Source organism: Podarcis liolepis, assembly GCF_965112155.1.
Source record: "Podarcis liolepis genome assembly, chromosome: 12".
Classification (NCBI taxonomy): domain Eukaryota; kingdom Metazoa; phylum Chordata; class Lepidosauria; order Squamata; family Lacertidae; genus Podarcis; species Podarcis liolepis.
In genome coordinates, this window is record NC_139563.1 from 28,291,624 (window position 1) to 28,317,030 (window position 25,407).

Here is a 25,407-nt window from a genome sequence, read left to right on the forward strand (position 1 = left end):
TCAGTGCCAACCTGTACATAAGCATCTTTGTATAGTGAGGCCTGCCTGTTCAGCTGTGGAACAGATAGTTGGTTAGTGCTGGGTTGAGGAAGTCCAGAATGTGGAATAAGTTTAGAAGGCGGTGAGACATAGTGAGCTTTAAAGTTCTGTAAATGAGATTATATTCAAAAGCAGAAATAAAGTGAGGGGGGAAAACTTACTCATTTTGCACACTTTAATGTGGGATTTAATCTTTGAAAGTTACCTAGCTTTAAAAAAATACAATTTACGTTTTTATTAATAGTTTCTGCCAGTGTACATGCACATCCGTGTATTGGTTGCTGCATATCTATTCCAAACGGGCTACGGGCATTTCTCATACTTCTGGATTAAAGGAGATTTTGGCATTTATAGAGTGTGTCAGGTAAGAACTGAATTAAGCTTTTATGTGTATAAAAATAATTCTGAGTGACCGCTACAAATGTAACCCAGTACTTTGCCCACTGCCACTTCCCAATGTTGGATCGTTCCCTATTCAGTAGGAGGCAAGACTTCAAAAAAGTCATTGAGGCTGACAAAAGCTCACCATTTCCTCTCTGGATCCCAATTGCCTTAGCTCAGGGTTTTCCAAACATGGGTCTCCGACTGTTTTTGAACTACAGTTTGCATAATCCCTGGCCAGTGGTCCTTCTAGCTAGGAATGATGGGAGTTGTAGTCCAAAAACAGCTGGAGATCCAAGTTTGGGAAACCCTTAACTTAAGCCTAAATCTCCCGAAGTGTGCCCCCAGAGTATGATTGTTTTCTTTCAGCACTAATTGCCTAAGATTTCCCCCTCCTTAGCAACTGGAGCCCTCTTTGCACTTAGAAATGGGGTGTGGGGGTTAGCCCAGGAGAGGGCCTTCTCTGTGGTAGCCCCTAAGCTGTAAAACTCCCTCTCCACAGAGGTACATCTGGCACCTTCATTATATAGCTTCCGGAGAATGCTGAATGTGTACCTTTTAATCCTGGCTTTTGACATTTGAAGTGTATGTTTTTAGGACCCACCTTTTTTGGAATTGTAGGTTGTTTTAAACTGTCTTTAATACTATGTTTTAATGTTGTGATCCCCCCGGAACTTTAGGATGAAGGGCAGATGATTAAAAAATAATAATCTGTAACCAAGGCTTCTGTCAGCACTTAAAGCACCATACATTGTAACTTTTGCAGAGGTCTGAGGCCTAATGCCTCATGTAACCTTGCAACTAAACTTATAGCCATCCACAACTCTAAATAGCTATCCTTTAATATTAAGTAAGAAGAAGGAATGGTTACTTCACAGAGTGATACCCAGTAACGATAGTTATATAAGCAAGAATTTATTTTGTGTTCTGTTAGTTTTTTAATTTCACGCTATTCTGTGCATACAGAGCAGCTGGATAGAGCAAGTATGTAGAAGGCTGGGTTCTCTTAAACTGCTTTCATTTTATGTTTTGAAAAGCCTGATCAGCAAAATTGTTATGTAAGCTTAATGTAGTAAAAATAATTCAATATATGAATGCTTTGTGGTACTCTGTCACTTGAGATGCAAATGTTACCTTGCTGAAGTTGTTTGCACTAAAATATACATGAAAAATCACTTGCCATTCCTTACATTTAATAAAGAAATACTTCCCCTTTTCTCCAATATTTAACAGGTTTTATTTCGACTGAATTTCTTGGTTGTGGTGTTGTGCATAGTGATGGATCGGTCTTACCAGTTCTATTACTTTGTTCCTCTAGTCACTGTCTGGTTTATGATCATATATGTTACATTAGCTCTATGGCCTCAAATAGTCCAGAAGAAGGCCAATGGTAAATATGATTCTCTTTTGTATTAAAATAACTTAAGCACTTTATTTTGCATTCAGTTATATTCAACTTTAAATAGCATTGTGATTTTTTAATACATGGCATTCTCAATAGTAAAATCAAACTACACTTTTGTAAAGCAAAAATATTCTGCCTAAATTGCTGACCCAAATAACATAACAGAAGATAGTTACAGATTATCATTGTTAATGTGGCCATTTGTGGGAAGGGAGGGTCGAAGATGGGGGAGTGCTCAGCGAAAGGAGGCAGGCCTAGGTAATTATTATTATCTTGGGATTCCAATATTTAACCTTTTACTTGTGTTGGGTTAACAGAAAACAGTAAAACAATTTAAGAGAAAATAGTAGAACTATTTAGAAAATTAACTTGCACTTTTAAAACAATTAATCAAAAGATGGATATAAAATATATGTGTTTGGACACACCATTATATAGTTTGTAGTAGGCTCCTGAATACCTCAGTTTTTAGTTTTTTTTATTGTATGCTTGGTTCACCTCTTGGCCTGAGAGCTTAATGCTGAATAATGGCCTGCAAAGAGCCATAATTCAAGGTAATATGTGGCCTACCTTCTTATTGAGTAGAGAGAATTCTCCGCCGGAAGGGTCCATGGAGGGAAATAACACTACCGTCACATACTTTTCTCAGCCATAGTTTCCCTGATCTGGTGCTTCTCTTTTCTCTTCCTAACTCCAAAGGGCTTGTTCAGAGTACACTTAGTGAAAATGTCACCACCTTGACACCATATAGCCAATTGGAGATGCCTGTGTAATGTCACTGGGGGCAAATGAAACCCTTGCCCTGGCTGTGGGGAGGGCTGTGAAGCTGCCCCTGCTGCCATGACTATCCGGCTAGTGCCGCACTGGCTGTTTCATTGCCCTCCGGTGCTGCCCAGTCAGACATTTGCTGCAGTCTGCTTTAACAATACATGACTAGCTGGGGTGGAATGTGGGTTAGGAAGGGCATCCTATTGAAGTAATGTACTGTGGGTGGGTGTCATGTTTCCATATTGCAGCACTTTCAGAAGAATTTCTATCTGAATGTTCATTCCCACCTACACGCAGCTGTCCCTCTTGTGTATAATGTAAAAGCTGCAACAGTAAAAAAAATTGCAATAAAAAAAGCTTGCTGCCTAACATTAGTCTTGTTTTTGCTCTTGTCCACAGGCAGTTGCTTCTGGCATTTTGGTTTACTGCTGAAACTAGTTTCCCTGTTCATCTGTATATATTTTCTAGCGTATTCTCAGGTTTGTATGATTTGTATATTTTGGTACAAGTTAAATATTTGGATTCTAAGGCATGTTAGAAAGCAAACATTTAAGCTGTGTTCAAAAGCAAAGCACTTGCAGCTATGGGACAGCCATGGCAACCAGCCTGTTGCTTCTGTAAGGAACAGGTTGTGGTATCTGAGAGTGAAGGACATGCTTTTAGCTCTTTTGTAAATCCATTAAGTGTTTCCACAGAAATTGGTGTTGGAATGCTTGGGTTCATTCAGAGGTCTGAGAGTGGCGCATCTGTTGTCACAAAGCACATCAGCCTGTGCTTGCTTCCAAAACTGGCTGTTTTGTTTTGAGGAGAGAGAATTCCCCCCCCCTCCTTTTGCTGAAACCTTGGTAGACTTGGTTGCTAAAACCCAGGTCCCAACATTTTTCTAGTGAGGTAGAGGAGAGGCATATAAAAAATGTTTGGGCATTAAATGTTTGCGCATTTCTAACATTAAGAAAAGGAGCAGTTAGAACAACAAGATTCTTTCTGCTGCATTTTGTTGACATTAAAATATGAGTATATTATAAATGAAAACCAGATCATGTTTGCTTTCTGGTATTTGACCATAAAAATAATTGAAAACATCTAGCTGCAGAATGATTGGATGTAATATTCAGGAGAACTGTATTCCTCTCTCTGTCTAGTGGACCACTCTGAAGCTTTTAGAATAGGAAATTCTGCAGCCCAGATGAGCAGCAGCCTGATAAAAGACATTGGAATAGCACCTGTCAGCTGGTTTGAAGTTTCTGTTATTAATCTCCCAACCCCACTCCCCTGATTGATGGGATTCCAGCTTTGCTTACCAGGCTGTGCTCAGGCTGAGGAACTGCATGAGAAGCATGTGCTTCCACATTCAGCTGTGCATTTTAAAAAAAAAACCTCATAGCTGAATGGGAGAATATATTTTGTATATATTTTTGGATATGGAATGCTTTCATTTTGCCAATGCTGCCTGCTCTTCAGAGCTAAAATGCAACTCAGCTGTGACTTCAGCATAAGATTTATGGCATATGTGGCCTTATTCTGAGCATTTGAATGGCACTTGACTAAGAGAGAATACTGTTCACAACCATCTCTACAAAGCACTTGCAACTCTTCAATTCCTAGTTCCTTTGGAAAGAATTATTCACGCCCTCACAATTAGGCATGGATTTCAAAACGTGTGTGTGTGTGTGTGTGTGTGTGTGTGTGTAAGAGAGAGAGAGAGTTTAAATGTATTTTCTTTTCAGAAACTTAAAGGACATGTTTGTTTGTTCCAATTGATGTTGTTTCCATTTGAAGACTTGCAGGGCATCCAGCCATTTATTTTTTTTAATAGGAGAGTTAAAAGCTTTACTTTGATGAAAGCTGATTAAAACAGATGTTTAACTTTAAGAAAAGTTTATTAAACATTGCAGAATCCTTTACTGTTTTTATTCAGGGAACATGGATGCATCCTTTTTGTTTCTTTTTAAAATAAGGATATTCTTCAGCAATTTTACTGTCACAAAAAACGAAAAGAAAATGTTGGTTGTGAGTGTCTCTTCAGCAGCAAAATACTAAATTAAATTATACATCTGGCCAACTTTCAGCTCTCCTGGAGGAATTGCTTGATAGGTTCCTGATTGTCCTCTTTCTTACCTATTAGTAGTGTTTTCCTCATTTTTGTTGTTTTCTCAGCCTGAAGACAGAAAGCATTTAATAAGTAATCCACACTAATGGATATCATGAATATATGTCTGATTACAGCCAAGAAACAGAATGTTTCTTTTTCCAAATTGTTGAGTGTAGATAGTGTCTGCAATTATACATTACATCATTGCAAGCTGTGGCTCTGATCCATAGATCCTTGTACACAACACCAGAATGCACAAGGCAGTCTCTTTCTTTGCCAGTCTTGAGATGCAGAACATTATAATGTGAAAGAATGGGTATTTTCACATGCCTGGATAGGGAGACAAATCCTAATAGGCTGTCTGTGATTTTAGGATGCTGGACCTAAATGTACAGTGAAATGATCAAGTATTTTATTCTAATCTTATGAAGGTCCCTGAGCATCTCCATTTGCCTGCTTTTAGAAATGGAATGTTTCTGTTATATGGCCCATTGATGTGACTGAACAGTTATATTCTTTTCATGTCTGTTTATTACAGGGTGCATTTGAGAAGATTTTTTCTATTTGGCCATTGTCCAAGGGCTTTGAACTAAATGGGAGCATCTATGAATGGTGGTTTAGGTGGAAATTAGATAGATACGTATGTACAATTTATTTTTATTTTTTAATGTTGATTCTGTGCTTTGCCTTTGTCAATTATGGCTGCCAGTCTTAGGCGAGTGAAAACAAATCATGATCTCACTCTGCAAATCATAAAATTGTAGAGTTGGAATGGAACCCGAGGGTCATCTAGTCCAACCCCCTGGAATGCAGGAATCTGAACTAAATGAAAAATGAAATTAAAGAAGAAAAAAGTTTAGTAAATTGCTCTGGTTATTTCACTAGCTGTCTCTATTTATGAAAATGTATGCAGCAAATCTCAGCAAATGCAAATTAGTGGCTGTAAGCCAGTGGTAGGGGACCTGTGGCCTCCAGATGTTGCCAAACTACAGCTCCCACAAATCCTGATTGTTGTCCATGCTGGCTGAGGCTGATAGCAGTTGGAATCAGATAATCTCAGGAGGCTCTACACAGGTTCCCCAGAGCTGCTGTAAATCCTTGGTCTGTAGTTTTGTATATTAGACAGTTGCTCAGTAATACATGATAGACTGAGCACATTGGGCACTTTTGCCTGACCCAGAGAGACTAACTTCATCCTGTTGCACCTTAAGAGACTGGCATTGGTTCTTTAAATTCAGGCATTGTTGGTGAATGTGCCCATTACATGTGGGTACCTGAACTGAACTGTCTTCTTAATTGCACCTTTGCTATATCCTTCAAGTGAGCAGTTCTTCCTTTCTCTTGCAGGTCATTTTTCATGGGATGTTGTTTGCTTTTATTTATCTAACATTTCAAAAACAGCAAGTCCTCTCAGAAGGAAAGGGGGAGCCACTCTTTCCAAGCAAAGTTTCAAATGTTTTATTATTTATTTCAGTTGTTTCTTTTTTGGTAAGTTTTTGAGATACCTTACTCAGCTATTGTCTCTCTTAATTCCTGAATAGTTACTGAAAGTGGGGACAGTCTTCATGAAAATTAGTAGCAAGTCTTAGGCATGCCATAAGAACCCAAGGTTATTGGTCTGCTGACATTGTTTTTAAGAGTTTTGCCCAACTACACTGAATAAAGTAGAGAACTTCGGGGGGGGGGGGGAGGCATCGGGTATTTCAACACAGAAGAAAACCATTTCTAAGGCTCCAAATCTGTGCAGGTTTATTCAGGATTAAACACCATTTTATTTGGCTTACTTCCTGGTATGCTTGCATAGGATTACAGTCAAAGTGTAATTTGTAGGGCCAACACTGCTGTTCCGCTGAATAAACTAATTTCATTTCTAGCACTGCAAAATAATTGTGTTCTTTGATGTATCCTCCATATATGTAGTTTTAATTCTATTAGTGTTTAATTGTTTTTAACTATTCCCCCCTATGTTTTTAGCTATTCTTATTTTTATCTGTAAGCCACCTTGAGTCCTAGTCAGGGGAAAAGGCAGGGTATAAATAAATAAATGTATAATAATATATATGTTTATATTTTAGACGTACTCTATATGGGCCAGCAGTTGTAAAAATAAAACTGAGTGCAATGAAATGCATCCTTCGGTTTCAGTTGTGCAGGTAATTGTGTTCCCTTTGTTGCTTGTAAGTACAGTCTTTGATTATAAACACTCACCCAGGATGTAAAGTGCTAAGGCTTACAAAACTACTGAGAAAGCTGGCCTTCACAAGTAATGGTGGAGCAGTGTCAAACAATGTGCAGCAGTCTAAGGTGTTTTGTGCACCTTAGATTGCCGCACATAGTTCAATTGTCTGGGGTAGTTCCCTCTCGCCCACTTGTGTGGTTGATCTTAAATATGTTCAGACAAAGCAAAGTAAGAGCATTTGAACATAATGGCACTACTGTGATAGCAATAGGTCTGCAATTTATTTATTTTAGAGCATTTTATTCCACTCTTCAACCAAAGAGCAGCACACATGCCATTAATTAAAACAAGTCCCTTTTTTGCAGACTGACAATCTCAAAATACATGATAAAATGATTAGAGTTGGGCTGAAGACTGCAGGTCCCTATGCACAGGGTTCGGGCAATATGGCAGTCAGGTGCCAAAACCCACACATCTAGCCATCTCTCTCTTCGGGAGGCTGACATTCCCCTATCAAATGACGAGACTGTTCCCTCATTACAGAAGAGCCTCAGGGACAGAACTTCATTCCCCCCCCTTCCCCGAAGTGTGTTGCATCCAGTTACTTAGACTGAAGAAATCTGGCCTGAAATTCTTTGTCCCAGAGCTTACAATAAGAAACATTGACAAGAGGACTGGTGTCCACTTGAGCTCCAGCTGAGCTCCCTTCATTGGCCTTCTCCCACCTTGTTCTCAGTTTCCTAGCCAAGCTAGAGTGTGATCCCGTAATGCGGGGATGGGGAGCCTTGGGCCTTCAAGAGATTGTTGACTACATCTCCCATCATCCCTGCCCATTGGCCATGTCGTCTGGGGCTGATGGGACACAGTATTTGTTAGTTTTCTCATATATATGTCGGGGTGCTCAGTGAGGCCTGATTCATATGTAATGCTAAAAAAAAATAGGTTAGAATTACATAAACTGGCTTTTTGAGACAGGTTTTGCTTCCCAGCTTGTGTTGATGAACCATAGTTTGAACAAATCACAGTTTGGCTCCGTTGGGATGCAAAACAAACTGTGGTTCGTTTAAACCAGGAAGTAGCTGCTTCCAGTTTCCTCACAACTTTGCTGGATGGAGAGCAGGAGGTGCATGAGGCCGAGCCTCACACAGGCTCATTCTCATATGCTCAGCTACTGCTTAGTCTTTTATTGGGACAATAGCTGTTTGATATCTAATACATTTCTTTGCAAAGGCCATACTGTTTTTCAGTAGAAGCAATTGTACAAGACTAGGATCTTCATTCCACCCCCACCCCCCAATCTTCACATTGCAGAATTCTGATTACTACTCACAGAACGCAGTTCTGCACCACAGTTTGAAAGCCAGTAGGTTTTGCATTTTATGAAATGTATGAAATACGTTCAATAGATGTGCTATTAATCCAATCTTAGGCTGTCTGTTCAGAACCATTGAGTTTAGAAGGATTTATTTACAGCTAAGTGAACAGGATTGCAGCCTAAAACATCTTTTCACGCAGCTTCTTTTGTCTTTCAGATTTTAGCTTTTATCCTTATCAGGAATATACCTGGCTATGCACGTTCTGTATATAGTTCATTTTTCGCTTGGTTTGGCAGAATTTCCCTTGAGGCAAGTAGTATAATTTTATTGTAATTTAAAGGATCAAACACTTAAGTCTGTTTACAATAAAACTTTAGTCGATTTGTTATCTGGCATTATGTACAATCGAGAATTGGGTGGCTGTACTATATAGAGGCACAAAAATGTTCCTCTAATATACCGCTTCATTTTTTAACGAAGCAATTTTGAATTTGTCCAGCTATGGGCATCTTGAATTTGGTGCTGTCAATCTTAAATCCATCTCAGCTACCACCTGAAATACCAGCAATGTAACCAACCTAATACAAAGTGATGAAAGACCTGCACAGCAACAGCTGGCTTACAACTCATGAAGCTAGAGTTCTGTGCATGGTTTCTGGGGGACACTGAGGCAGAGGACTCTTGTGTCTTTAACAGTTGTGTCAAGCAAAAATTCAACAGGTTAAACATTTTCTAGTATGGATGTAGAATTAAAAGGGGGTGGGGTGAATTTTGCCTGTTGACCACCTGGGTGGTAGATATTATTTTTTGGCCCCTAATTCATTTTGAAGCCATGCCTGCCAGAGAGGACACAAATTTGCCTAGGACACAAAGTATATGCAAACTTTTGGGACCTTGTGCCCTCTTTTGCAAGTGGGGCAGAGCGCATGGTCCACGTACCAGACCCAGGAAATCCTGTTGGCATTTCTGCATAAGACTTTAGCCTGTATTAAAGTCTTTGTTGCTCTTGTGACACAAACATGTCAGATATCATACGATTTATAGCATATTTGCCTAGTGTTCCAAACCAACTTTGGGCTTTTAAAGCTTATTTTCATGATAAATGCAATTCTAACTTCATTTTTTCTTCTTTTCCAGCTCTTCATCTGTCAGTACCATATCTGGCTGGCAGCAGATACCAAGGGGATCTTGGTTCTAATTCCTGGCAATCCCATGCTCAACATTATTGTCAGCACTTTTATATTTGTGTGTGTGGCGCATGAAATTTCCCTGATCACAAATGATCTTGCACAGATGGTTGTTCCGAAAGATAATGCAATTCTGCTGAAAAGGTTGCTCTGTGTGGGTGGATTTTTTTCTGGACTTCTCTTTCTATCGGCATTTCAAGAACAATCCAGGCATTAGCGTTCAATAAATCCGAAAAGCTTCGCTTCAAGCTTACATTGTGTTTGCCTGAGCCCAAAACTAAAGAAATAAAAATCAACTGGAATTACACAAACCAACCACAACTTCTCTGTGTCTGGGCAACGAAGGAAAGCTATCAAAATGAAGGCAACTGAACATATACATGGTGGCAATGTCACCCCTTTGCAGTGGGATATCCACCCATTAAAGGAAGAAGAAACAGAAACACACTGTATACTACTGCGTGTGAAAAAAGACATATTTTCTACTTGAGCGTTTTTCTGGTTTACATCTCTCTCGAGAATTAAAGAATGGAGTGTGATTTGCTCAAGAGGCATTTAGAGACTATTGCGTCAATTTTACGTTGAGACATTATCAAACTTGTTAATAATTACTAGCATATCATAACTGATGTATTTGTATGTTTCAAAGAACTGCTTTTATTGCAAGAAGTAAAACAGACCCTGATCCTGGAGCCTTAAAGGCAGTTAAATTCCTGTCAGTTTACTTAAGGAAGCCAGTTTATTATTTGTGGACAGCACCGTGTTAAATGGATTAACAGCTGTAGCCTTTTCTTTAAAGAATTCAGCATCAGTGTGTGGTCAGGTTTTTCTTACAATTTTTGGAGTGTTTCTGAAAGTAAGAGGTTAGTAACTTTTTTCTGATTAATGCAGTGGTAGCCAATTTGACACCCACCCCCCACCATTTTGTGAGCAGCTCCCATTATCTGCTGGCTGGGGCTGATGGGGAATTATAGTCCGTAACATTGCTACCCCTGGATTACTGGTTTTCTATGGCTACTACATATCTAGGAAAGCCTTCAAGCACTGGAGGAAAATCACATTAATTTATAATCTTATCCATGTTTACAAAGTGTATAACATAGCATTTCAACGATCCATTTTCATTCATTTTCCTAAGTTTTCATAATTAACATTAATTTTTAATGTTTGAGTGCTCTCATGTTGATTTTTCTAAAATCATTGCTTTTTCATCACTGTTTTTAGTTTACATAATCAGTGCTTTGTATCTTACAATATTGGTTTCCAAATTTCACTGAAAATGAAAAGTCCTCTGCCCCTCTCCTATCACGTTTTCCTTTTGTCACCTGTCATAGGATTGTACTCACACCCTGTAAAAAAAATGAGGCAGCTAGGATATTATTCAACTGTGCCCCTTCTCCAGCTGCAAGCAACTGCATAGGAATTGGAAATGTTTATATCACACACACTTCAGTGTAGAGGTCAGGTACCTAGCTATGAGTATTATGATCCTGATGTTTTTTTCATTTTGGTAGGAAGAGGTTATTATCTTGCATTAGAGTACATGAGTATTTTACTAGTGACTATTTTTAAAGGGCTGCAGCCAGACAGTGTGTTAAAATCAGCATAGTTTTTCTATCCTTAATGGATAGATTAAACAAGCTTTACATTCTAAAATGTTAGTTTTCTGTTCTGGCCTTTAGGATCACATCATTTCTAATGTTCTCAATTTAGCCTAGTTACAATCTTAAGCGTGCTGTGCAGATGTGGAAACTCCAGCAGTGCAGGTTGAAGGAACAGATTGCAGCATAATGGAGCTGAATTATTTTTATCCTTTTGAATTCATGATTCTAGCCGTATTTTGGGCAGCCTCAAGGTACATTAAAGTAGTAATAGGACAAGTACGGTACAAATTCTAGACACCATCCTAATATCTGTATATCATGTAGGGGTTTGATTCAAATTTCATGCTTAGCTTCCTTTTCAGAAGCTGTCCCTGGAGTATCTCAAATTGCTGTTTGAGCAGTGCCAATTTCAACAGGCAGTTTGGGGCTTCTTGTAGGGAAATAGTGAGCATCTACCAGTGATATCTTCACCCTTTATAAAGTTCTTGTGCCCAGACCCCATTGATGGGAGTTTTAAATAGCATTTTTGGATTGCTGGGGGGAGGTAACTTTTACAGAGAGACTTTGGCTAAAAGAAATATAGGTGCACACCTGGGAGTGGGGTGCTTGATCCTTTTGAGTCTTGGCCTCAGTGGTTGTCTCTGCTACGCTTGTATGCTGCATATGATTTTAGGGCTTGAAAGAATGAAGACAGTATTGGTTTCGATGCATACACACAATTCTAGGTAATAATGAAACAGTATGGCCTTTCATTTTTGGGCTGTGTTTCTGATGTATACTTTTGACAGGGGCAACTTTGGAATCCTGTCACAGAAAATCAAATTTAAATATAATTGGGGGGGAGGGGTAGGATCCCGCTAAATAAATGATGGATCTCAAATGAAATTCATTTAATGCTCAAGTTGAACTGTCTCCCTTGCACTGTTAACAAACTACAGTGTGCAAGCTCCATACACAGTTGCCAGTTTATTCACAATCGTGTAAAACTGTTCTTCGCCACTGATTGTTGCATTTTTTTGTTTTTCACTTCAGTTTAGCTAAGCCAGTGAAGGTTGGCAAGCCCGTGGGCTGCATGTACAATTGACTTGTAACATTTAAGGAGTGAGATGTCTTTACTTAGGGGTGGGAACTTTGTTATGTTTATAAACCAAGTATTGTAGATATTTTATTTATCTGTTGTACAGATTTGGTTAAAGATTATTTTTTAGGTTTGAAATATTGCACTTGTTTGCTATTACTGTATGTGGATAAAATATATTTTCTTTTAAAGTTATGTGAAAAATATGAAGTAATTTAAACATTAAATAAGTGTGCTGTGGGTGCCTATTTTTGTACTGGAAGGAGCATCAATTAAGCAGAAGTGTGTATGTGTGGTATTTTTTTCTAAGGAGTCTAATACTTGATTAGAATTCTGTATTCTAATTTGTGAGAATACTGAAATAATACAAACATTGGGGTTATGCAGAAAATTGCAGATGAACTGTTAGGGGACGATCTTTAAGGATTGCACTAACCAAAGGTTTCTGCCAGTAATTCACTTTTTGCCTGCCAACTTCTGAATGGCAGTGTAGCTACAGATTTCAAAATTGCTTACTCAGCAGACTATATTCTGATAGCACTTGAGTGCTCATTTTTTCCAGTTATTACCATAGGTTGAAATAAGTAAACCAGCCACATAAGCATATAAAGGACTATTTTAGCATTATGTCAAGGTCACATTGGCTATTTAGCATGCTTCTGCCGTGATTTAAAGTAAATGTAACTGTCATGGGCTCAGGGGCAGAGCCACAGGGGAAGGAGGAGATGGAGAGCGAAGGGGAACAATCTGAGGGGAGTTCAGGAGGGTATGCCAGTGATCAGAGAGATTCCATGAGTCTCTCCAGCGAATCAGAGGATTCCCAGAAGGGGGCCCCCAAAGGCAGGGCAAGGGGGGGCCAGTGGGGAGTCTCCAAGCGGCAGCTGGAAATCAGGGATAGCTTCCCCACCAGAGCGTAGCGGGGGGGGGGGGAAGCCCAAGGATTAAAACAAGAGCCTCCTGCAGGAGGAGAGAGAGAGGCTGGACTGACCACGCCTCCGTCAGAGAGTGGAGGGGCGGAGGGAAGAGCAGGTCCGGCCAGCCTCCCTGAAGGAGAAAGCAGTGGGGGGAGCAGTGTAGCCGTTAGGAGGAAAGTAGGCGGCTGGGCGCGCGCGCCAAGTTCAAATGTGGAGGCGCGCGGGCCAGCAGAAAACCAGGATTGGGAGCCAGGTCCTAAAGCCCGCCGGAAGGGTGGGGAGGAGTCAGAAGAATCTGCCTCCGAAGAGAGTAGGAAGGAGGTAACCCCAGAGGGCAGGAGGACCCGGAGGAGAAAGGAGCAGAAGGAGGAGAGGAAAAGGTGGAGCAAAGCTCGGGTCTTGAACTGGTGTATGGGCGGGGAGGAGTCAGACGGAGCTTCGCTGGTCTAAGGACTCAGACGTAGCGCTGCGCGCTACGGATGTCAAACCAACAATGAACCACAATAAAGACTTTTGTTTATAAAGAGCAACTGGCGTTGGTCCTCTGTGAGCTAGGACCTGAGGCAGCGCTGACAGTAACTACCTAACCCAGCAGTTCTCAACACAATAACAGCATGTGTTGTGCCAAGATTATTCTTTTTCCTAAGAATTATTCAGAAATTACTCATGAGACTAACTAGAGATGCGAAGATCCAGAAGAAGAAGAAACACAGAAAAAATGTGAGGAAATCTCCCACCCCCCAAATAAATCTTTCCCTGTGGCCTTCATATCTCTTAAGTCCTAACATTTCTCTCCTTTGCATAGTATATACTGCTTTATAATCCATGTAAGAAAGAGCCAATAGTTTAATATTTGTTTATTTTAAATATAACAAATATAAAAGTTACCATTTTATAAATTTGTTGAAAGTGTCCAAAGTACAAAAAAATACAGTCAATTTAGTAATATGGAAATGATTACCATCTGACACTGGAATATTTAACACGAGGCATGCATACGCCATCAGAAAAACTCAAGCATCACTGAAGCAGATAAGGAAATAAAAGATGATATTGGCGGTTTTATTTAATTACAAATTAATCGCCTCTGTAAGTTTTCTTTCCTCAGGTATACCATTTACCTGTGAATGACAATTCACAAAAAGGTGTTAGAAAGATCAATAGTCAACATGGTTTTAATTTTACAGTTAGAGAATTGCAGGTCAGCTTCGTTCACCTTTAAATAAGAATCCTTACACAATAACTTCATAGATCACTTTCATCTGCAATGCAAGTCTTAGGGTGCCTAATCTTTTGGGAGAGTGACCACCCAAATCAAATCTAGAATCAACATGTACAGTTCATAGTAAAATGTGCTTCATTCTATCATTTGGTTTTCCAACAGCGAGAGAGCAGAATACTGTATGTAATACTTGCCTCTAATCTTTGGAAGGTTGTCATACGAAATTCTCCTTTAGTCCCCGAAAGCAGTAATAAAAAACAAAACTTTTGAAAACAAGCCCCCTCAAAGTGGATTCCTGTACAGGTCACCCAACACCTTGAAAAGTGTGCTCATATTTTCCCCATTGCAGCAAAAACAATAAGGGGCCTTGTGGTACCTGAAAGACTATCAAATACTATGCAGCATAAGGCGCTGAGGCCAAGAGGCCATCAGATAGATGCATGAATGGATAGCTCAAGTTGTTAGCTACACATTGCCTTTGATGCATTGACTCAAGTCTACAAAAACTTATGCCAAGTTTCCCCAAAACTCACTGCTGACTTTGTTCTATTTGAATGATTCTCTGATTAACCTTGATTTTGCTGTTTTATTTTATGGTTATGCAAATCACCAAGAATTCTGTAGATTTGTGACAGAAGAAACACTCATTTTCATCCCGTGCAGCTCACTTGAGTTGAGGGACTTGGGAGCAACTAAGAAATAATTGGGCTGCGCAAGGAATAATTAGACCCATTCATAGCACTAAACCCCACCAGTGTGGAGCACATTTCCCAAGGGAAAAGTGAGAAAAGGGGGGTTGCAGGCAGGACAGGATTATTTTAATGAACTCTGGCTTGGGGAGGGCCAGGAGGACCGCAAAACAGCATGTGGGGGGAAGGCAAGGCAAGGCAAGGGTGGTTCTGTGTGGCAAGCTGATACCCATTGATAGGTTTGCCATTCATTTCCATGGAAGTGATATTGATTGGAGATTTCAGTTCACTCTTTTCCGTTTCAACTATTGCATCTCACAGGTGCCATCTAAATTTTGTTAATTCTTACTCTTATGGCCTATGCAATACAAAGCTTTCTCACACCCTGCTCCTCATTTCCCACCCCTCTGCTATTAACTTTGGGAAACCTGGCCCCTGCAAAATGCGGAAGGGAACAAGAATGCTGCGATGAGTTTGTGAGCACTTGTTGATAACTAGGTCATATTCTGCCTTTTCGAGAAATAATTTAAAAAGTCACCTTCCGTTTGCTGCTGCGGAATCTGAGTCTGATGTGGCAGGTTCCTACAAATAAATAATAATAATAATAATAATAATAATAATAATAATAATAATAATGCCTCTTTAAAATGATTATATGCTATTTTGAACTCTAAACAGTAAAAGCCTCCAAGGCTTCTGCTTAGGGAAAGGGTTGTTAGTGGAATGTGTAGCCAGAGCTTTGCTATTTAAACGCAAGAGCCAAATCATCCTATAGAATGAGATGGCAACAGCACCACCACCATGGAAGAAATCAGCAGAAGCACCACAAAACTCAAACTCCCAGTGTTAGGCACCAAGAGTGATACTTACTGCTGTGTTTGCATCAGTGGCATGCTAGTGTTGTCATAGCTGTCAGGGTGAACCGGTGGCACAATCTCCCCAGTGACTGGGTGAAACACAGGCAGCGTTGAGAGAGGCCAGGCTATCTCTCTGTTTTTGGACATCTCCCGAAGTTCTTTGGTGGATTTCTGAATGGCACTGTGGTGGACCAGCTGGATGCTAGATCAAAAGGAAACAACATCCCCCCCATATTTAATAGAATTGCTAGCGTTGTGGAAAGAAAGAGTACAAACATATACAGACATTTAAAGCCACTTAAAGCCAGATTACCACAGCATCGGTGTAAACGACAAGGTTTATAAATAGCATATACTGGATTAAAAAATAATAATTGGAAATTACTTTTAGAGGGGTTAGGTCACAGAGCACTGGCAGGTTATATCCAGTCTACCCAAGTTTTCCCTGTGCTTTCAGCAAGAAGATCTGGGCACAAGCTAGATGCATCACTGCAATTAATGTGCCTAATTTCTTCTGAGTAACAGCTGGGGGAGGGGGAGACCAGAACCAGGCCTGTGATCCAAAGACATTGTTAACCCATTTTTCCACCATCATGGTCTCAATAACACCCCTCTCTCTCTCACATACACATCTGCTTTAAGAATGTAAGAGCCTCCTGCTTCAAACCAGTGGTCTTTTTAGATGCCAGCAAGAAACCCTCAAGAAAAGCATTGGTATCTATGCCAGCTTCTCTCCTGGGAAAAACAGCAACTTCAAGGAGGGGGTGCCAATTTTCATTGGGACCATGGAGAAAGCAGCTGACTGTTATTTAGAAGCAAATAAGGTACAAGGTGTATTTGATTCAATCAGGCATTCAACATTATGTCTTCTTTGACCTTGGCTGCACTGGGATAAGCCTTGGTTGCCCACTGGCCTTGCATTGACCTATGCCCTCAACCAGAGGGTTCTCAACCCACTACTGTTAGGCCCTTTTGATTAGGGCTGGATTTAACGAGTAGAGTAACAAGGGTTTGTCACTGGCTTTGATTATGATGCTGGTGCTGAAGGTTGGGTGGATCTATGAAGTGGTCCACTGAGAGTCCAGCCCACAGGCCTCATTAGGCCCAGCATGGATCCCACAATCAGCACCATGGATCAGCACCAGGCCCAGTGGGGTGGGTGGAGGGCAGGAGGGCGATTTGGCCTCAAGCTCAGATTCTTGCCCTGTGTATTTTTGGTACCTTATTTTGGTTTTGGGTGTTATTTTAATTTTTATTAGAGCTAGGGATTTCAAAAGCGGGAAGTGGCCTGGGACTCTCTGGACCTCTGAGAGGGCCTATTCAGCACCGAGAGGGCACCTCCTTAGGATCGCGGTTGCAGTAGTGGAGCTTGCCTTCTCTGCAAGCAGCAGTTTGGCTTCAAACCACTTCCTGCAAACAGATTTCATAGAGGTTTCAGGGAGCCGCCAATCAGCTGCTGGTTGGTTACAGCAAGTACATCTTCAAAGGATGCTCCAACCTCTGATCAGCTGTTAGGTGATTGACAAACAGGTGGTCCCGCCCACCTGTCAACATTGGCCCACTCCTGTTCTAAAGTATGATGAGCTTTTCAGCATTCTGTTCCATGTAACCAAGTGCAAATGTTAATGCTTTTTATTTAGTATGTTTTAGAGCTTGGCTTCTTGTGGTTAGCTAACAATTATTAACAGAAGCCTCACTTTAAAAAGCAGTTTTATGGAGTATAATTTTTTGGTTACCTTATAGAAGTTGACAGTAATATCACAAACCACAAACCTCAAAACTGAATAATCATATTCTGATTCTGGCCTCTTTTTATTATGAGCTTTTAAACCCTTTTTATTTTGACCTACTCAGTTTCTCAGGATTCTACATTTTTCAAAGCAGCCACCACAAAGATGAAGAACAAGTTAAGGAGAATGAGGATGGTATACATGTATGAAGCATGAGAAGCTACTGGGAAATGAAAATTAAGTGATGGGAGAAAATAACAGGAAAGAAGACACTTACTCTGGTGTTTGCATGTTTCTCTTTTCCCTAAAAATAAAACAAAAGTTATGAATTAAATAATAGCATTGATATTTGGAACATTAAATCTAACTGCCGATGGAAATAAGTCATGGTATGGAAATGCTGGTCCTGTTGCAATGGATCATGATCTCAAGAAGATGCAGGTGTGTGCAGATGAGAGCTATACATGCAACTGGAGTTGCCTTTGGAGATTTGTTTCTGCAGCTCTAATAGCTGAAGAGGCAAGCTGCATTTGGGAGGGTTGCCTCTTCAGCAGTGAGAGGAGCAATGGCAAACATTCAAAGAAAGAGTTGGCTGCACACCAAGTTCCTGTTTCTGCACATTCGTTTGGATCATGACCAGTTGGTGCAACTTGGAAGCATTTGCCACAGGGTTTATGAGAAGGCATGGATGAAGAAAGCACATAAAGAGATGGGATAGATGAAAGACATGTACACAGAGAAGTGAATATGTACGTTAAAAGGACAGGTGCGGGACTAAAATGTTCCCAGAACAGGTGCATGTAAAATGGAAGAAATTGTGTTGCTTGCTGCTTTTATTTTTTCAAAAAATGCTTTTGGCTTTTATAATCCTAAATTCAGTTCACAATCTTAATAAGGTTTATTTTAATTGTTAGACACTATGTTTACCTTTAATTAGCTTCAAATTACTGTCAGGTTAAATAGTTTTGTGAACGGGTTGCTCAGTTTTTGAATTTTTAAAAATAAATAAAATTTCTAATTCCAAAGTTAACAGGTAGCTGTAATTTGATTTTATTGCATGTTTTAGAAAAGGCTAAAAACGGACTGTGTTTTTATGAACTGAATCAAGTTCATCTACTGTTTTTTTGTCATGTACCTTATAAACTCAAACAATTATAAAATACTGATTAATGTTTCAAAGTACTCACACGCCTTCCCTTCGGCAGCACATAATATAAGCAAGTATTAGGAAAAGCACCAGGGCTATTGCGGAGGGCACTGCCAATGTAATGAGGAAGTCTGAATAATAGTCTCGGCTTTTCAGGCTTTCAGAAGGTGGCTTATACTCGCCACCATCTGGTAAGATCCCTTCTCCACGGACCACTTCTTGATAGGTGGAAACGTGCTGTGTTTTGTCAACCTGATACCAAACAGACAAAATATATTTCAGACAGTAAAACCTTGGGAGAAAAAATGGGGATCATAAACCATCAAACAGTACCACTGAGCATTCATTACAGCAGAGTTTAAGCAACAGCCCTCCAGAATCTATTTTCTTTTTTAAGGAAAATTTGTACCACACATTGTCTGTATGAGAAATCTGGTCGTAAAAATCAAGACACTTTCTTCACTTTCTGTTCAAAGTACATCATGCATTAGCTAGAGAACCCTGCCTGAGAACTGAGACCTTCCACAGAGACCCTTCTTGCTGGATCTTCAGGAATTCATCAGAGGCCAAGTCATTAGAGGGCCTTCTCTGTGGTGGCTCCCTCTTCACTTCTGGAATTTCTTCCCACAGGAGATTTGCATGGTTGTGTTTAAGACACCAGTTAAAAATAACAATAATCAGGCCATTGAGCCCTTCTTGGCGTTTTGGCAGCAACGAGTTGTGTGTTGTTGTTTTTTTACTGCACGCCTGATCTCCTTAGGTAGAAAAGCCAGGATATACTGTATATAGTTTTAAGTAAACAATTAAGCAGTCTTTGATCGACAGAAGATGAGATGACACAAAACCACTGCTAGAGGTTTACTTAGCACTGAATGGTTGCTTTACTGCTGGGATGGGGAACTCCTAAGAATATCTGGAGGGTCGCAACTCTGCTAGTCTTTGACCATTAGCTAGGGCTGATGGGAGTTGGGAGTCCCAACAATATATGAAATATTTCCATATTTACTGGGGAATAAATCCAGTTGAAATCAATGGGACTGTGAACACTTAGGATTCTGTGCTTTGAGGAAAGTATCTCCTTGTGCAAGGCTTACAGAGCAAGTGCCATAGTTTGAAGAGTTACTAACTAGTTATACCTTAACTTGATAATTTTTCAGCAATGACAAGTAGCATAATTCTTTTATAGTATAAGGCTTCTTTCTATTATGGAATCATAGAGCTGGAAGGAACCCTGAGGATCATCTAGTCCAACCCCCTGCAATGCAAGAATATGCACCTGTCCCATATGAGGACTGAACCTGCCACCTTGGCATTATCAGCACCAACCATGCTCAAACCAACTGAGCTATGTTCCCAAGTTGGTCCATTTAGTTCACTGTACTGACAGATGAACAGGGCGCGGGTGGCACTGTGGGTTAAACCACAGAGCCTAGGACTTGCCAATCAGAAGGTCGGTGGTTCGAATCCCCACGACAGGGTGAGCTCCCGTTGCTCGGTCCCTGCTCCTGCCAACCTAGCAGTTTGAAAGCGCATCAAAGTGCAGGTAGATAAATAGGTACCGCTCTGGCGGGAAGGTAAAGGGCGTTTCCATGCACTGCTCCGGTTCACCAGAAGCGGCTTAGTCATGCTGGCCACATGACCCGGAAGCTGTACGCTGGCTCCCTCGGCCAGTAAAGCGAGATGAGCACCGCAACCCCAGAGTCGGTCATGACTGGACTTAATGGTCAGGGGTCCCTTTACCCTTTACCACCAGATGATAGTTCATATTCCCCAATGGGTACTCTTAAACAGGGATGGCTAAGTTGTGACCCTCTAAAAGTTGTTGGGCTGCAACTTTTATCATCCTGATCCACTGGCCATCCTGGCTGGGGCTGATGGGAGTTGGACTCCCACAACATATTGAGGGTACCAGGTTCCCCATCTCTGGTTTAACAAACTAGGTTTTCTTCAGGTGCTGGACAGCATTTAGTGATGGGCAAATGGGATTCTCTAGGGAGGGCATTCCACAGCATCAGCTCATGTCCATCCCATGAATCTCGGAAGGTTAAAAAGAAATCTACATAATCTGCCCTCCAGACGATTATTTTAAAGACTAATTGGCTATGTGTGTTCTGCAATACTGCCAGCCAGCAACTCACCAAGGAGATTTTACACCAGTCTATTTGAAATTGGGTACGGAACTTTTTATCACAGGTTATTACAGGCTCCATTTCTTGACTGCATCTCAGCTGATTTTGTGGGTTTTCAACTTCCCGTAAGCAGGAGGAGAATGTAGCATCTGCACCAACCATAACATAGACACTGCAAAGAAATGTTGACAGTTTTAGGATGGTCACAGATAAATTTTCAATCAGTGGGTTGGATCCAAATGTCTGTGAATGGAAAGAGCTCCTCACTGTTTCCACTTGGCTCTCTATTGCACAGTTCATTTGCAAATTATGCACGGTTCAAAAGCAGACAACATGAAAGCTGGCAGCAAACTACAGCATGTGCTTTATGATTCTCTGAATGCGTCACCAAAGAACTGGATCCAGTACAGTACCGAAATTCAGTTTATCCAAGATAATCTGGGGTTCTACATCACTGCCCTCTCAAAACACCTTGTCCACAAATGAAATATGGGAAATAAATCTGTATATATTTATAGATTCAGTGAACCCAAACAGGACTTCAAAATCAGACATAGCACGGGCTCCTTCAACACAGAGACATTACACCCTGTAAAAGGGAGCCTTTTGAAAAGGCAATAAGCAATGGCCAAAACCCTTATTAAGCTTAGCCAGGCAAGATCAACAAGCGACCCCTTGCTTAGCAAAATGTTCAAAGGATCCTGTTTATATCTTCATGGTTGAATAAAACTTGACCACCAGAGGGCACCGAGTCCGCCCCCTTCTGAGAAACCACAGAACTAGCAGAGTCTCAGTCAGATTAGATTGCATGCGAGCAACTTTGCCTGCAGAGCGTCCCAAGCAAAGCAAACACTGGACAACTGCAGTGATCCTCAACACAGGGAAGGGGACAAGGCTGAAAAGGTATCTTTGTTGCTCGGAAAAGCTCTCTGGGTGGCACTGAGAGGACGCAATGGTAGCAAATTCCCCACTGCCATGGCAGAGTCTATCAAACAAGCACTAAGCTGTGCCTCGTTGGAGTCTGTCTGAAGCACTTCTAGTGCACTGACCATTTCCTAGCCAGTTTCATTAGCCTCAACTCTGCATTAAGCCACAGTGTGGTATAGCTGCACCCTTCACAAACCAAGCACTTGGGAGCAATGGCAGGCTGAGATATTGGACCCAACCCCACAGGTTAAAATTTGACCAAGATAAGTGTGTAGTTCTGTATTTAGGTACAACCCCCCCCCCCAAAAAAAAATCCCAAAGCTCCAAGTAAAGGCTGGGACTGGGTGGGGGCAAGCAGAACCTGGCTTTGAAGCAGCTGAGTAGAAAGGAACTCGTTTGATCACAAGCTGAATATGAGCCAGCAGTGCTATCTGGCTGCTTAAAAATATAACGCAATCTTCAGCTACCTTACCAGAAGCATCGTCTCTAAATTATGAGACATAATAATCCCACTTCATTCTGTGCTAGCCAGGCCACATCACAAGTACAGGGTCTGGATTAGGGTGGCGCTGAGGTCTAAACCACTGAGCCTCTTGGGCTTGCCAATAGGAAGGTCGGCAGTTCAAACCCCCACGAAAGTGTGAGCTCCAGTTGCTCTGTCCCAGCTCCTGCCAACCTAGCAGTTCGAAAGCACACCAGTGCAAGTAGATAAATAGGTACCGCTGTGGTAGGAAGGTAAGCGGCATTTCTGTGCGCTCTGGCTTCCGTCATGGTGTCCCATTGCGCCAGAAGCGGTTTAGTCCTGCTGGCCACATTGCCCGGAAAGCTGTCTGTGGACAAACACCAGCTCCCTCAGCCTGAAGCGAGATGAGCGCTGTAACCCATAGTTGCTTTTGGCTGGACTTAACCATCCAGGGGTCCTTTACCTTTTACCTTTACTGGGTCTGGAAACCGAGTCCTATGAGCAATGGCTCATAGGACTAGAATCAATGAGTGGAAATTGCAAGGAAGCAGATATTATCTTGGCTGAATTCAGGAAGCACACTGTTCAGTTTTCCTGGCATTTTCTTACCTGATAAAAGCCTGTTCTGGAAAACCAGCAGAACCTAACAGAAGTGTAGCACTCATTTCTATTATTTGCTTTCCAAAAAAAAAATCTGTACGCAAGCCCATTAACCCAGACGTGATGCCCCCCCCCCAGCCGCCATTTAGTGTTATGCCACAAACCCACACAGCAGCCATTTTGTGACTTGCCTGAATGGCACTTGCTCAAAATTCCAAATACGTTCACTAGCCCAGAAAGAAAGGCAACCCCTGCTTTAAGATTCTTTACTGCTTTTGTTGCAAGCTACATTCTAAAATATCTGGAATGCTAGAAGAAATATAATGAAAACTTGCTTACCCTTCTTTCATGTCATTAATAGGAAGTGGGACTCTGCCTCCCCTATCAAGAGCTGAGGTGATGTTTATGGCATTCAGTTTCTCTGGCTGCCAAACGTTTTTCACCGCTCCAAGGAAGTCTCCAAGAACCTCACTTGCCAACATTTCCTCTACATTCATATTTTTAATGAAGAACTCTGCTTGATATGGTAAAGGAAAATCTAATTGCAAAGAGAACATTAATTATGCCTTAGATTTGTCTTTTTACAAAATTACAAAGAAGGCAGAATAATAAATCAGAAATACAGCACTATCATTTTCTAAATATAACCGAGTGTGAAGCATTCCAAGATCCTTTATAAATCTAAGGCTTCCAAAGCAACTTCCACAAATGCTCTAGAGACATCCAGCCTCTTAACCACAGTTACAAAACTGCTGGTTGCACAATCTCTGTACTGAACCACTGGCTTGAATTTGGTTGCTTGAAGGATGGTGGAGAAGCTCAATGTAAAGCAGCGCCTACTTAATCACACACACACACACAAAAACACAGCCATCCTTTGAAATTCACATTTCTCCAAATTTTGCAATGCAGTTATCCAGACTAGGGATGTGTACACAACTGCACATACTAAGGTAAAGTGTGCATGAAAATAGCATACAAAATTGCATTATATTATGGGAAATTGCTTTTCAAAAATGGGTATATGGGGCAGGGGGAATGCCCTAATACACTGATGAATTTTCCTAAAATAAATAGACCACAAACTGATGTGGGAAAGTGGAGAACTGAACTTAAGAATGAAAAAAATGAGAAATGGAAATTGGAGGATTTGCCCATCCCGAGGCTGATCATGTCAGCACCTAAGACTCATGTAGTTTCTTGTTCCCCTGCCTTATGGACTGCAATTCTCTCCCTCACTTCCTGGTTTGCACAAACCACAGTTTGCCTACAAACTGAGATAAAAAATTTGCATCATTCACACTATGGTTTCTCATTCTGACTTGAGGCAAGCCATACTTTTCACTTTAAGAAAAGTAAGGGATTGAAAAGTAAGGGAATGAGCACTTAAGTCTTGGCATAAATGGCTCACAACGTGTGAACTGAGCTACTATGTCATTCTGATATCTAAAATTTCCTAGAAGCTGAGCGAGGCTCCTAAGCCACCACTTGGCTCTCCCTGTAATCCACGGTAACAGACCAGATGCACTTTTCAAGTACACACTCTTTTTAAAAATATAAATGCAAACATTTCAAAATATTTATAATCGAATGAAGGAGAGTTCTCTAACAGGGGTGGCTTGGAAATAACAAAATAAAATACAATAAACTAAATACCTAAAAATAAAATACAATTAACTAAAGAGGCCTAGCATACCTCTTTCCTATCCTTTTGCCATTTATTTATTCTATAATAATCTCCTAATGATGTAATACTATGTATCAATGCAATCTAAAATGCTTACCTTCTGCTGCCATTATATTAATAATCAAATTATGTCTGGCCGTCTCAAAGGTGCGCCTGTTATAAGCAGTGATCTAATAAAGAAACATAAACCAGAAACTTGTTACTATATTTCCAAAAACTATTATCAGTTGAGCACGAAAAACTTGCATCTAGCTTGACAATTCTATATATGGTTATTGAACAATGCTGTGAAAAGCCAGTGTTAGATGGGGAGAAACCTGGGCAGTGGTTGGGCCCCTCAAGTTTTTTGTGGAAGGACAAAAGGGGAGAAGAGAAAACACATTATACCTCAAAAAAAAAAAAAGGAGAGCATACGTTATGTGAGAGCTAGCCAAATAACAGCAAATGGACAAAAACCAGTGAGAAGGCTCATAAGCCCACCTGTAAAATCAATCAGATGAGCAGCAATGAGAGACAGGGCCTTCCGAGTGAAAGCCCCTTGGTTATGTTATCCCCTCCCAAGTGATTTGCATAAGGCCTCATCAACACAAGCTTTAAAATGGGCTCCAAAAACCCCCACTTGTTTTTGGCAACTTCTTAGTAAGTTTCTATTGTTGATAACTTGAATGCTGGATTTTCTTCTGAGAAATGACTATTTTGTGATACCCGCATCAGTTTCTTAGACTTCCAAATGTGCCCCCAGAGCCAAAAAGGTTAGGGACCTCTGCTGAATTATACAGTTGTTTTCATGTTAAGGCACCTAGGGAAGCCTTTGCCCGAAAAAGTGGCCTAGAAATATACAAAACAAACCAACATGCCCAACCTTATTCTGAGCCAGTCAAGTTTTGCCAGTAAAGACTTCCAAGATTCCATTTCACCACCAAAGATTTTAAGGAGCACATCCATGTCAATAAAGGGTAAATGAGTTGCACTCCAGATGCACCCAGCAGACCA

General features: G+C 40.8%; 2 protein-coding genes across 13 annotated transcripts in view; one reads left to right on the forward strand and one right to left on the reverse strand.

Moving 5' to 3' along the window:
• The window catches only part of CASD1 (CAS1 domain containing 1), a 30,860-nt gene extending 18,563 nt beyond the window's left edge, over nt 1-12,297 (forward strand). For all 3 annotated transcript variants that reach the window (XM_083469033.1, XM_083469034.1, XM_083469035.1), the window contains 8 exons: nt 284-403; nt 1,654-1,810; nt 2,993-3,072; nt 5,224-5,325; nt 6,033-6,173; nt 6,761-6,838; nt 8,397-8,489; nt 9,318-12,297. In XM_083469033.1, the coding sequence (XP_083325159.1) occupies nt 284-403; nt 1,654-1,810; nt 2,993-3,072; nt 5,224-5,325; nt 6,033-6,173; nt 6,761-6,838; nt 8,397-8,489; nt 9,318-9,584 (1,038 nt within the window). In that variant the 3' untranslated portion in view covers nt 9,585-12,297. The remainder of the gene's footprint in view (nt 1-283; nt 404-1,653; nt 1,811-2,992; nt 3,073-5,223; nt 5,326-6,032; nt 6,174-6,760; nt 6,839-8,396; nt 8,490-9,317) is intronic.
• Nucleotides 12,298-13,805: 1,508 nt separating this feature from the next.
• The window catches only part of SGCE (sarcoglycan epsilon), a 30,379-nt gene continuing 18,777 nt past the window's right edge, over nt 13,806-25,407 (reverse strand). For 4 of the 10 annotated variants that reach the window (XM_083469040.1, XM_083469036.1, XM_083469043.1 and 1 more), the window contains 8 exons: nt 24,512-24,584; nt 23,067-23,265; nt 20,747-20,909; nt 18,649-18,860; nt 17,739-17,765; nt 15,745-15,933; nt 15,413-15,456; nt 13,997-14,414 (listed from right to left, as the gene is read on the reverse strand). In XM_083469040.1, coding sequence (XP_083325166.1) covers nt 14,329-14,414; nt 15,413-15,456; nt 15,745-15,933; nt 17,739-17,765; nt 18,649-18,860; nt 20,747-20,909; nt 23,067-23,265; nt 24,512-24,584 — 993 coding nt within the window. In that variant the 3' untranslated portion in view covers nt 13,997-14,328. Of the gene's footprint in view, nt 14,415-15,412; nt 15,457-15,744; nt 15,934-17,738; nt 17,766-18,648; nt 18,861-20,746; nt 20,910-23,066; nt 23,266-24,511; nt 24,585-25,407 lie in introns of all 10 variants that reach the window. The other 6 variants (XM_083469042.1, XM_083469039.1, XM_083469037.1 and 3 more) reach the window with 3 other exon arrangements.